Consider the following 13370-nt stretch of genomic DNA (forward strand, 5'->3'; position numbering starts at 1 on the left):
GAATCATTGAACACTACATCAAAAACTAATGATGTACTATATGTTGGCTAATTGAACTTAAATTTAAAAAAAAAAGAAAAGAAATCAAAGCCTATATCCTAGTCACAATTGTGCTGCTGAATAACTGAGTGACTTTGGAGAAGGTACATAAACCTGTATCTATTCTCAGAAATATGAGAGAACTGATTAAATGATCCTTATGGTCCACTAAATGTGAGTACCCTGTAGTTTTAAGAATCTTCTTAAATTAAAGGATGCATAAAATGGTAAGGATGAACTTCTTTGAGAAAGAGTTAAAATTTCCAAGTAACCAATGGAACCTGAATCATATAAGGAAGGGGAAAAGGCCCTTTCCTAAGTATTACCCCTTTCTCAAGAGAATGGTTTTTTGCTCAATGTTTTCTTCAGAGCAACTTTGACATCCTTATTCCTCAAGCTATAGATTAGCGGGTTGAGCATGGGCACAACAATGGTGTAGAACAAGGAGGACACTTTCCCCTGATTCATAGGTAAAAGAGAGGATGGTTTGAGGTACATAAATGCCCCTGACCCAAAGAAGAGAGAAACCGCAATTATGTGGGAGCTGCAGGTGCTAAAGGCTTTGGACCTGCCCTTGGTAGAATGAATACGGAGAATGCTGGAGAGGATGAGGGCATAAGAAATGAAGATGGTAACTGTAGGCACACCAATATCAATGCCCACAACAACAAAAACTACCAGCTCATTTACATAGGTGCTGGTGCAAGAACGCTCAAGAAGGGGAAGGATGTCACACATGTAGTGGTTAACCAGATTGTTGGTGCAGAAGGCCAGTCTTACCATGCATGCTGTGTGGGCCATGGCCCCAGCAAACCCCATCACATAGACACCCAACAGGAGGAATAAGCAGACCTGAAGAGACATGGTGGCTGTGTACACCAGTGGGTTACAGATGGCGGCGTACCGGTCATATGCCATTGCTGACAGGATGAAGGACTCAGAGACAACAAAGAAAAGAAAGAAGAAGAGCTGAGTCATACACCCTGCATAGGAGATGATGTTCTTTCTCAAGACAAAACTCATCAGCATCTTGGGCGTGATAACAGTAGAATAGCAGAAATCTATGAAGGACAAGTTGAAGAGGAAAAAGTACATGGGGGTGTGTAGGTGAGAATTCAGCCCAATCAGGGTTATCAGGCCCAGGTTCCCCACCATGGTGACCACATAGGAACCCAGAAACAGGAAGAAGAGAGGGATCTGGAGTCTCGGCTGGTTGGTTAGGCCTGCAAGGATAAACTCTGTCACAGAGGAGTTCTCAGCTCCCATTCTTATTAAAGGCATTCTGTGGGAACAAGGAGAAAGAGTCTCTTAGAGGGGAAGAAAGAGAGAAAAGAGAGAAAGAGAGAGACAGAGACCCCCCCTCTCTCCTCCCAGTCACCTCCCGTTCTTGAGAACTGGATCCACACAGAGAGATTTTGGACTTCAGCAGAAAGGCCTCTCAAGATGCCTGGAGGTCTGTTCTCATGGCCCCCTAAGGACTCTTCCACTGGAGCACCCTCTGGAGGATGGACCTTTCTCCATGGTGAGGGCAGACGCTGCCAGGAAGAATGGTCTCAAAGATGAGCTGAGGAGTCTCCCGTGTCTTTACTTTGGTCCATTATTGTGTCCTTCCAACTCCAACTTCTGCTCAAGATTATAAAACCTGGAGCCAATATCTAGAGAGAGTCCTCTCAGAGGTTGGAGCCAGCCCAACCGTGCCTGGAGTTTCCACTTCATGGTCACCCCAGACAGCACAGAAAAGGGAGGTGGTCTTTCCCAAAGCCTTTACTACCTGAGGTTGGGGACTTATGAAAAGTTCAGCCCAGATTCAGTCGCTCACCCTCCTTCAGCCTAGAGCCCTAATGATGCACCTTTCAGTCCAATTCTTATCCACAATTGTTCAGACAGATAAATGGGTGTGGTGCTAACACAGGTAAAGGAACTAAGCACAGACCATTTTAGCTCCTGTTCTGTTTGAAGGATCAGAATTTGGACTGCCTTAGAATTTGTTCTGAGCTAAAGAAGGTGATACCTGATGGAGGCTTTGCCCCAAGGCTGTTTCCCAGTTTGTAGAAGGGAGACCCGTGCCATCTGGTGACAGGAGACTGACCAGTTTTATTCTGGATTTAAGGATCTGGGGACCTGATTAGAAGTAGAAAGTCAGAGGATCCCTCGGGACCCCATCTAAGGTGCTCCTGAGATAGCATTTGGAGCAAGTCTGACCCTAGAAACTAACTTTTAAAAAAAAGGAATATTTTCTTGTACCCTTGATAATATTTGAATGGGCTTTTAGAAACAGTATTTATTTGTCCAATTAACATCTATTCAGTAAAATGCAAAGTCTTGTGCAAAAATGATAACTTACCATTAATTGAGCACTTACTATATATACCAAACATTCTTCCTGTCCTAGCACTTCTGTACTGACTCCAGCAGGCCAGAATCCAATACCATTTCACATACAATACTTCCTTTTAATTCTCCCTCAAATCCTTTGAACTAGGTTTTATCACTCCCATTTTAGAGATGCAGTAATTCACCAGATGTTAAATTACAAAGACCATATGAAATCTAGGTCCATCTTACTCCAAATCTGTTGTTCTTAATAATTGTGTTTAACCTCTTCCTGTGGGAAATAATGAAATATATGAGCAGGGTCCTTGCTCTCAGGGGTCTGACATTCTACTGGAAAAGATAAGCTAGAACACACCGAACTTATTTTACTGAAAAAACACGATAAGGTCCAAAAAAGGTAAAAATAAAATGCTATTCAAGTTCAGAGAAGGACATTCCATACACTACGTAAATTTCAGTTTATCACAGAATTTGCATGATATCTAGTCCAAGGAGAAACAGAAACTCCCTGTGATCTCTTGGAATTTGAGCTTGGCAGTAAAGAGAAAACCCTGTCAGTTAAGATCCTATTTTTCCAAAATTGCTAAATTGTTGGAATTCTTGATGGCCTGTCCTCCATCCTGTCAGCTGTCCTTCAGGAGGCTCTCAGTGCCCTCATGCTGACTCTCATAGCCTTGTAGCTTGACCCCTCTTCTTCCCACCAGACCCACCAACGTTTGTTTCCCTGTTTTGCTTACTTTGCTCATTTTTTAACTCTCCCTCATGACAGAAGTTATCCATTGTGCCCCAGTCTCTTAGAGTCTTGCTTGAGCTCAGTGACAGCTAATTCACATTTTTGGGGTCTCATAGATTTGAAACAATATTAAAATCTAGTCCTGTGGTTCACAAATCTAGCTGTACAACTGAGTCAGATAAATCTGTGCATATTAAAAGTACATATTCTGTTACTCCAATATAAACATAATAAAAAATCTCCAGAAGTAAGACTTTATAATCTGTTTTTTTCTTCTAAATCTATCCCTAGTGATTGGGATATTTAGCCAGGTTTGGGATTCACTGATCTAACCCTCCTACCCTACGTCTTCCAGACAGAAAAACTGAAGCTCAACCAGTCACAAGCTGGTTGGTGGTAGAGTCTGGAATAAAACATGAATCTTTAACTCCTCCAGTTGGAGGGGTTTTCTAGCCTATCCAGAAGAAGCCTACCTGGTCTTTGATTTGGTTGACTACAATTCAGAGTACAAGTAAAGGACATAATTGGACATCAAACCTGGAATAGCACCCCAGGGTCAGATTGGGGAGAAACTTAAATGCCAAGACACATGTATGCAGTGTGAATCCATGGAACATTTTGAACAGAGGAATGGCATGACCAAGGGAATGACATGATCAGGTGTGCTGAGGAAGACCAATCAGTCTAATAGGCTATTGGATGTCAATGACTTGATACAATAGTCCCTCCAGGCAATGTTCTATCTTGTAATTCAGGCAAGATGCTTTAACTCAAAGCACAACAATAAGAAAAGTGACAAAGGATGGACTTTCAGAACGAGAAAGAGATAAATGGAGCAAAAGGCCTTTCTAAATGTTTTAGCACATTACAAATCACATAATGTGGCTGGCCCCTGCCTTTTATAGCCATGGTGTCATCTGCTGTCCACTCTGAACATGTTTACAAGGCCCTGAGTTCACATCCCATCACTAAGCTCTCTGTGTCAGACATTGTTTCTGCCTCATTTCAGCCTATCTTTTTGGCTTCTGCTGTTGCCGTGGCAACTGGCTGCATGCAGTTGCAGTCAAAACACAATCCATCAGCTGCACCACTTTCTCCTGCTTTCTGCCCTAAGATGTCCCTGCCACCACACACAAGCTGTCTGCCGGAATGCACCCAACCGCTCTGGTGCATGTGCAAACTTGGAAGCATGAAGGAGGTAACCCCCCGTGGGAGTCAGTGGATAAATGCTCTGTTCTTCTGTGTTTCTGGTGCTTTGTTCTTCATTGATTCTCAAAGGGGCCTCAGAGGGATTGACTGTGAATTTCCCATTAAGGTAAACACCTCGATAGCCCACCTTGGATTGACTTCCCATCCTTCCCTGCTTCACTCTTCCTCTTCCCTCAGGTCACTTCCAAAAATAAGCTACATGCACACAAATCCTTGTCCCCAGCACAGCTTTTTTATGGAAACCCCATCTAAGGTGCTCCTAAGATAGTATTTGGAACAAGTCTGACCAAAATATGCCTTACTCCACCTGGGAGGAAGAAGCCTCACCCAAACCTGTTTGATTCCAGGTCAGGAAACTAAATAAGAGTCACTAAATTTATCAAGTAGCAGAAATTCCATGTTTCAGAAAATTTGTATGTCTTGAGTATGCCTGAGCAAAATGCCAAAATGCCAGAAGAAATAGGATATCAAATCATTACCAGCTTATACCCTCATGCAGATTAGCCAGAAAGTCATATAGTAGCTTGTCCTTAGGTCTACTGCCGCTCTCCTCGTGATGTTTTGCTGTCTTTGTGATCACCCATATACTTCCATGAGCTGTGGTGGATAGGAACTAGGTTTATCCATGTGTATATCTTTAAAACCAAATAATCAAACCTGGCTTGCAGCAGCTCATAAAACATTTATTAATCTCATATTCTCAACCTTCCTCATCTGTAAAATGGGGATAATGATAATAGTCCATAGTTTGTTGTGCAGGTTAAATTAAATCATAAAATTTAATTTTATGACACATGGAGGAAGCTCAATAAATGTTATAGGAAATATACATAAAATATATATCATTTTGGGAGGGAATGAGGGGAAGAAAAAGCTTCTAAGAGCTAGATGAGCCTGAAAGGGGCAAGAGAAAAGCTAATAAAGGGAGGAAGAGGAGAGCTGATTGCTGGAAATAAGATAAATTTGGGAATGTTTTTTCTTCAAAACTTTATCTAAGACCCAACTCTCCAACATAACTTAATCCACAAACAGGGTCAGGATCCTTGAGTATTTCACCTGTCCCTACTTCCTGTCCCACCATGAATGACCTATTCTTCAAATAACCATACCACAAAGGCCAAATTATGAAGTCAGGTGAGGTTTCCTTCACAGCTTCCACGCTTCTCTTTCTGTGCCCATTTCTAGTCTTGGCAAAAATTCCTCTTCCCCAAACACACACAGTCCTAATGCTTGTTCTACCTTTGATTGTCAAAAGCAGTTCTCAGGAAAGATCTTACAAATTCATCAACACAGTCTCTGAAGGACTTGTTGGGGATCATCCACATTCCACACCTTCTTCCAGAAATTATTTTTTTAATGAAGTCAAATTCTATAACCAAAAAAACATATCTCTATGAAATTTGAAACAGCACTCAATTGATGAGAGGTACATTTTGGTGGGGATGGGGCAGCTGAAGTCATCATGTGGTGGGTTTGTAATCAGAATTGCTTTGGCAGCTGTCTGTCCTCCGCTTGGCAAGCTAATTACAACTCCTCTATCAGTCCTGTGTGTGTGCTCATGTCTTCTTGTGTGAGTGTTGGATGACATTTGTGCATTCCCACTGCTTGCCTGTCTTTCACACGAGGGATATATATTTAATCACTCAAGGCCTCAAGCACAAATCTTACACTTAGAAATTTGCCACTGCTGTGGTGATTACAGTAAATCCCAATCCCTGCTCTCATTCCTACTGTAAGCAACTCACAATTAAAGAAAATAAATCATTATTACAAACCTGAAATAAGACCCACAGGAAAAGAGCTCCATGGGGCACAGACAGCAAAGAAGACCCAAGCTTCATTAAAAGTTGACTTTTCTCTAGGAGCCTTAGAGGATTCTTGTTTGGATGATAGAACAACCAAGAAAAGTTCCTTTGGATTTATGTCACCTCAGAGCCTGTTGCCATGGGAACTACATTTCAAAATCTTCTCAACTGGGGCTTCACTAAAGTCATGTTCCTTGAAGAGCAGATGAAGCCCAAGCAGGAAGCAGTGTAGGAAGAACTATTCTTAACTGTATTCTTTTGTTGCAAAGTTGCCCTCTTTCCAAAACTTGAATCTCTATATAGTGCTTCTTTATTTATTTATTTCTATTTTTTCCATCTTTTTTCCCCATTATAATCTATTTGTGTCATTCCATGCATGTCACCTGTAAATGCAATACAGTGTCTCTTATGCATTAACCCTCAGACTTCTGGTGGCACGATGCTGGTCCCAAGTACACTGACCATCACCACACACAGAGGAGTCCACGCACAAGTGACACTTCCATAAGAGACACAGAACCTCACTGAAGAGAAAAGATGGCAGCTGAAAGATCTTTGTTTGAAATAGCCACAGTTAACTTCTGAGAAAGCAAATATCAAGAGTTATGTGGTTCTGCATATATTTAATCTCAATGTATTTTATTAAGCATTTTCACCTCCTTAACACATAAATCTCTACATAAATCATATACATTTTTAACATAGAATCCTAGACTCTAGACCTGAGAGGTCTATATGGGGGCAGGGCAGTAATGAACACACAGTGAACACTATGTACCAAGCTAGCTAGTTTTACATACATTATGTCATTTATAAGAAATGAACAATCTTCAGAAAGTACAGATTTGGCATGCTTAAAAATACCATCCAATGGATTCAAGAATATTAATGCTAGAACTAATATTTTACATTTTTTAAATGCTTACTACATATCAGGAACTATGCTAAGTGCTTTACACAATTAATTCATTAGTTTTTACAAAAATCCTGTTAATAGGTATTATTATTATGCTACTCCACACAAGAACATTTCCTTGAATCAAAGGAATCAAACATACCTCGTAGTTAAGACAGCCTAGTCTTTTTGAACCCCTAGGCATTTGTAGTGATGAAGGCATAAGCAGGATTTGCTAGATTAATGATCATGGGGGTGGAGAATGGAGATGAAAGTTCAAATATCAAAGGTGATGAAGATTTCAATTCCAGGACACAGAAAAAAGGGAAATAAAGAGGGAAAATAAAGAGCTAGAATTTAAACCCGAATGTCCTGTGCTAGAAGTATATCTAAGAGGGATGGTCAGTAAACGGCCATCAGCCCTACAGGGGAGCTTGGGAGATCATGGAGACGTGTATTGGGAAATCATGTAAGTAGAGGATCCCAGAAACCACAAGTCAAAGGTTAAGGATGGAACCTTTCTACACAAGTGAGGAAGTCATTAGTAAATGTGTCAGTGAAGACAAATGTGGTGGTTCTGAGCAGGCTTTGTAGCCAGATGATCTGGGTTCTGATCACATCACTCACTGGCGGAATAAGCTTATCATGTTTGTGTCTCAGGAACCCCATCTATAAGCAGAGATATTGACACCTAACATATAGGATTGTTCTGAGGATCAACTGTCATAACGTTTAATAAGTACAGTTGACCCTCAAACAATGTGGGTTTGAATTGTTGCAGGCCACACAGATTTGTTTCAATACACACAGTACAGTACTATAAATGTGCTTTCTTTTCCTTCTGATTTTCTTAATAACACTTTCTTTTCTCTAGCTTACTTTATTGTAAAGATACAGTATGTGATACATATACAAAATATGTGTTAATCAACTGTTTATGTTATCGGTAAAGGTTTCTGGTTAGCAGTAGGCTATGAGTTAAGTTGTGGGGGAGTCAAAAGTTACACACAGATTTTTTTACTTCATGGGATTTGGTGCCCCTAACTCCTGCGTTGTTCCGGGGTCAATTGTAATTGTGAATTAATGAAGTATCACAGGGCCCTTATTCCTCTATTTCTTTTCTTAACCACTTGATCAGATTCTGCTTTTCATTCACTGCTTCAGGAGTGAATTTTCTGAGCCCTAACTATATTACAAGCCACTGCAAGGCACAATCATGTTGAAATGCTATTTAATTTACACACCCAATATTGAACACAATGATGAACACGTATAATGTTCATTAATACTTACTAAGTTCAGTAGAAAGAAATATAAATATAGTTCAATAAAAGCCCAGATGTGACGGGGTGCCTGGGTGGCTCAACCATTAAGCGTCTGCCTTCGGCTCAGGTCATGATCCCAGGGTCCTGGGATCGAGCCCCGCATCGGGGTCCCTGCTCGGCGGGAAGCCTGCTTCTCCCTCTTCCACTCCCCCTGCTCTCGTTATCTCTCTCTCTGTCAAAAAAATAAATAAAATCTTTAAAAAAAAAAAAAAGCCCAGATGTGAAAAACTGATCAATTCAGGGGTACATTTATTTTTCAAACACTGAAGGAATTTCTTAGAAGTGTCCTATAAATAGTTATGTAAGCCCTTTTCTGAAAAAATAAATAATGTAGGTTATATATAACTGGTTTATATATAACTGTAAATATTTTTGACATTTTAAATATACTAATGTTGATGCTGAACTGACAGTCATGCCAAGTGATGTGTGCCTATTGGGTGTGACCTCTAGGATCAAGATATTTACAGAATAGAAGAAAGCTCCCAACATATTGAAGACTGGCAAAGGAAAGTTACTCAGTGACAGAAAGAGCTACTGAGCCTTCCCAAGTCGGGAGCTGCCCGGAGCTCAGTTTCATCATAGCCCACAGTTTGTGGCTCTTAAAATAGGAATCCATTTTTAAGTGACATTTAACTCAGCAATATATGTGCTATAAAAAGCAAATTACACTAACACTAGCAGTGTAAAATATATGATTTCAAGGTGTGTTAAGGGCATGCCATGTTCCAAGATCATGCTAGAGGGGACAAATTCAAGGAGATAACATGGCCTCATTTAAAGGCAGTTTGATGGAAGGGAGGTTATTCTAGGCATTAGTGGAGATGTCTCAATTGATTCAAAAAAAATAAATCCTAAAAATGAAGATTCACCAACTTGTAGGAAGCAACAGACTTAACTTGTTGGACAGAAATGTCTCAGAAATTCTAATTGTAGGAAGCCAAAGACTCTATTTTTTAACCTCTCGTCTGGTCAGGAAAGCCACAAAACCTCTGTAATGTTTTCTTGCATTTTTCAAAGGTTTCTCTAGAGAACTTCTCTAAAAACTAATTTTAATCAAGAAGCAGTGTGATAGAGTGAAGGAACCAGGATTAGGAGTCTAAAGACCTAGTTGTGTGGCCTTGGAAAATTAAAAATGTCTCTCAGTCTGGGATGTCTTCTTCTGTCCACAGGAATATCAAAACCTGCCTTATTTACCTCATGATGTTTTGTACAGAACAGCAGATGGCTTCTTCACTGCCTATCATTAAATGTTGAAGTACCTCAAATTTCCAACCTCGCCTTTCTTATCTCCTCAAACTGTAATTCCACTCACTCCTAAGGTTTCAATATCATCTATTGCTGTGTTAATTAACTGTTAATTGCCTTAAGTATTCAACTGCTAAAAGGACTCCCAAGATTCAAACCTTTATTCTCTAATAACAGCTTTATCTCAAGTAAAAAATACTGCAGTAGCAGAAGGGTATGCAATGAAAGGGTCCAGATATTTCTGGCACGGGCTTCCTTGCCCTCCCACCACCGGGTTACACAACATGCAGTTTGTCTTCAGGTCTTAAACCACCACCAGCTATATCGGAAACTTCTTGGTACCTAGAAGTGCAAGGTCTGCTACTCTTATACTGAGCGGTCTTGTAGGTATAGTCAACGTATGTGACTAGCCTGAACTGTTGAAACCCCTCAGGCTCTGCTGAAACCAGATGCAATTATTATTATTATTATATTGAATTATTATAATCCAATTATTATTACTAGATAGTGTTGGCAAGCTGTCACATCCTGCCCAAACAGGATGTGACCCATGGTTATAAAACACCATTTATGTGTGGTTTACCTATGGAAACACCTATGGAAATAGGATTGGCTAACGGTTAGTACCATGCCCTAGGGAGCTCTGGAGATAAACATATAGTCACTCCATACTGGCTAAGATTAGCCCATTCTGTACAATTGATAGCTGCCAAATGTATTTGTCTAATTTATACTTACATCCTGTACTGTAAGTATAAATGCTTGCTATTTTAAATGCTTACTATGTGTCACTCTCTCTAAAAATAATAATAATAATAATAAATAAAATGCAGGCACCTGGGTGGCTCAGTTGGTTAAGCGACTGCCTTCGGCTCGGGTCATGATCCAGGAGTCTCGGGATCGAGTCCCGCATCGGGCTCCCTGCTCGGCGGGAAGTCTGCTTCTCCCTCTGACCCTCACCCTTCTCCTTCTCTCTCTCTCTGTCATTCTCTCTCTCAAAAATAAATTTAAAAAAATTTTAAATAAATAAATAAATAAAGTGGAAATCTTATTTTAGCATCCTTTACCTCACCATCTACATGTATGTATTTGATTTTATATATACTTATATAAAATTGGGGGGGTGGATGTGCACCTATACTTCACATGCTCTCAGAATCAGCTTCTTTGTCTTCCTGCTGGTTGCCTCATCATTAAAATATAATTGATATATAATATATGTATAATTATATATGAAATATAATTTTAACATGTGCTAGGAACAAGTAAATATTTAAGACTCAAGCTTTTTCAAATTACAGCACTAACATGAATGGTTAACACTTCTTAGATGCTTACTATAAGCCAGGCATTGTACTGTGTGTATACTCTATCTCATTTAATTCGTAATGAAATCAATTCTTATACTGTTACTTGTTACTTGTTATTATACTAATTTTAGTATAAAAATTATACTAACTTTACAAATGAAGAAACTGAATTTTACAGAAGTTGCTAATTTTCTAGAATTCACAGAAGTGACAGGCCAAGAAGCAAATCCAAATTGTCTTAATCTAGTAGCCAAATTCTTAGCCACTGATAATCCATTTTCTTTGAGTTTGTAGTCTCTCTGTACATTGGCCGAATGGTTTTTCCATAAACAAACACTTCAAATTTCAATATCTCCTAAAAAATAACTTTCTTAGACCCCCCGCCTTGCACCATCTGTCCCCAACTCCCTCCCTTTGGATGGAGCTTCTGCCATATGACCAAGGAAGGGATACAGTCCTGACAAATAATTCATCTTCCCTGAGAATGTATTCCTAATACTTCTGCCTTCCCTATCACCCTGCCTCAGTAAGTTCAAAACCCACATTTAAAGCAAGAGCTTGACACTTATTCCCCACTGTATAGTTTGAAACCCACTTTATGCCATATCTTAATCAATCCTTGCAATTCTGGGAGAATATACTATGTTCCTACTTTTCCAGAAAAGAAAACTGGGTCACAAATAATCTTTATAACCCCAGTGGGGATTTCTTGCCTCCAAATTTCAAAGTTCATGATCTTTCTAATATTTTCTTTTCTGCCAAGCATCCCCTAACTTTTCCAGAACTTTGGGTCCAAAAGGAAACTGTAACAATGAGACTGAAACATTCTAGAAAAAGACCAAAGTCAGGGAGATAAAATGTGTACCAAATGCAGAGTAGTTTTGGGAAATAAATCCAGGGCCCAGAGCCAAACATCCCTGGGACAAAGTACACTATAAGTGGAAGCAATCCTAACTGAGTTTTGGATCTCTATTCCTACCCCAAACAACAAAATGCAGACCTTTGATGCATTTTTTTAAAAATCAAACCAAATCCACACCAATTAAATGGGTGGCCTGGCCCCACAGCTCTCTCTCTGCCCACACACCTCATTAAGAAGAGGGCAGCATAAAACCACAGGGCTCCACCTACTCAGAGACAGCACACTGGTACCATTCCCAGGTAAAGTCCCAATCTCTGCATCCTCTACCAGCAAGGACATATTCAAGGTCAAATCTCCCTGTAATTACCAGTGTCCTGGCCCATAGCCTGCCATGTTATTTACAGAATCATCTCCTGCTCCTAGCACAGATACTCCCAAGACTGGAACTGTACACACTTCCTGCTCAGAACCAGCTGCCTAAATCTATTGTGTCCTCACTCTGCTTATCCTGGGATTCCATCCTGACAGCTGTGCATGCCCACACTCAGCAATATTATACATTGCTACATATAGCAATTATATATTTATATATATAATTATATATTTATATAATATATTTATATATAATATATAAATTATATATAATAATAATATTGCTTATTATCACTTGCACACACAAATGCAGAGCACATGCTCACAGGTCCCCCACTGCCTCCACAGGGGCTCTGCCTGCCTGGTACCTTCCTGGGATCTGATGGTCAAGTTCATAGCTATGTGCTTCCCTCTGTTGCTGATGTCCCTGACATTTTCCAAGAGTTCTGCACCACTGTGTTGTTGTCATGGGCCACCTTTGAATTGTAGCCTATAGTTTGAAAAGCACCTGTGTGAAGACTGACTGCACTTTGGAGACTGAAAAAACGGGGGGTTGGGGGGACAGATAGTAAGATAGTTCAGCTTAAACTATTATCATTTCCATAATTTTTCAATCAAAAATCTAGAACAAGCTATTTTATCTTCAGATTAATTTTTATTAACTTGAAAAATAAGGTTTCAAACCATGTAAGTCTCATTATTGGGGGCACAATAATCTTTTCCAAGATTAGAGCCTCAGAAGTTCTTCAGCAAGAAAATTATTGTTTCTGACTGTTTCATTCCCCACCTCCAAAGCTACTGATAGATATTGTTAGTGCCTAAAACCCTGGTACATAATATGTGCTGGATAAATGTTGCTTCTATTGCTTCTCTACTTTTCTTTCCATATCATTGTGAGCCCCATCCAAACCATGTGTTGTTTTGGGCTCTCAATTCATTCAGCCACTTCACAATCCTGATTAAAGAGAATGTGGAATCACTGGGAGGTAAGACCTGACCCCTATTTTTTGTGATGCTATTTGCTTACTAAACTGTCCACTGAGAGAACCACAACCTCACATTGCCTGTTTCTTCACCATTAAGTGGGAAAAAGTCATCAGTTCCTCTAATTTCTCTTTCTAGGGAATGGTGATGGAAAATCAACGTCAACTCCTTTCGCACTGCATTCACTTCTTTCCTCCAACACCGCTTCAAACCTGTACCACTCCCCTACATCTAAACTCAACTTGAGAGGTGCC

General features: G+C 39.9%; 1 protein-coding gene across 1 annotated transcript; it reads right to left on the reverse strand.

The window, feature by feature from the left end:
- Nucleotides 1–359: 359 nt before the first annotated feature.
- LOC118013105 (olfactory receptor 145) lies at nucleotides 360–1320 on the reverse strand. The gene has a single exon (XM_035008751.1). The coding sequence runs from the start codon at nucleotides 1318–1320 to the stop codon at nucleotides 373–375; it is 948 nt and encodes a 315-aa protein (XP_034864642.1). The 3' UTR covers nucleotides 360–372.
- Between the last annotated feature and the right edge of the window lie 12050 nt (nucleotides 1321–13370).

The sequence above is a fragment of the Mirounga leonina genome, unplaced genomic scaffold, assembly GCF_011800145.1.
Source record: "Mirounga leonina isolate KUSES-001 unplaced genomic scaffold, KU_Mleo_1.0 Mir_153, whole genome shotgun sequence".
In the NCBI taxonomy this organism is placed as follows: Eukaryota; Metazoa; Chordata; class Mammalia; order Carnivora; family Phocidae; genus Mirounga; species Mirounga leonina.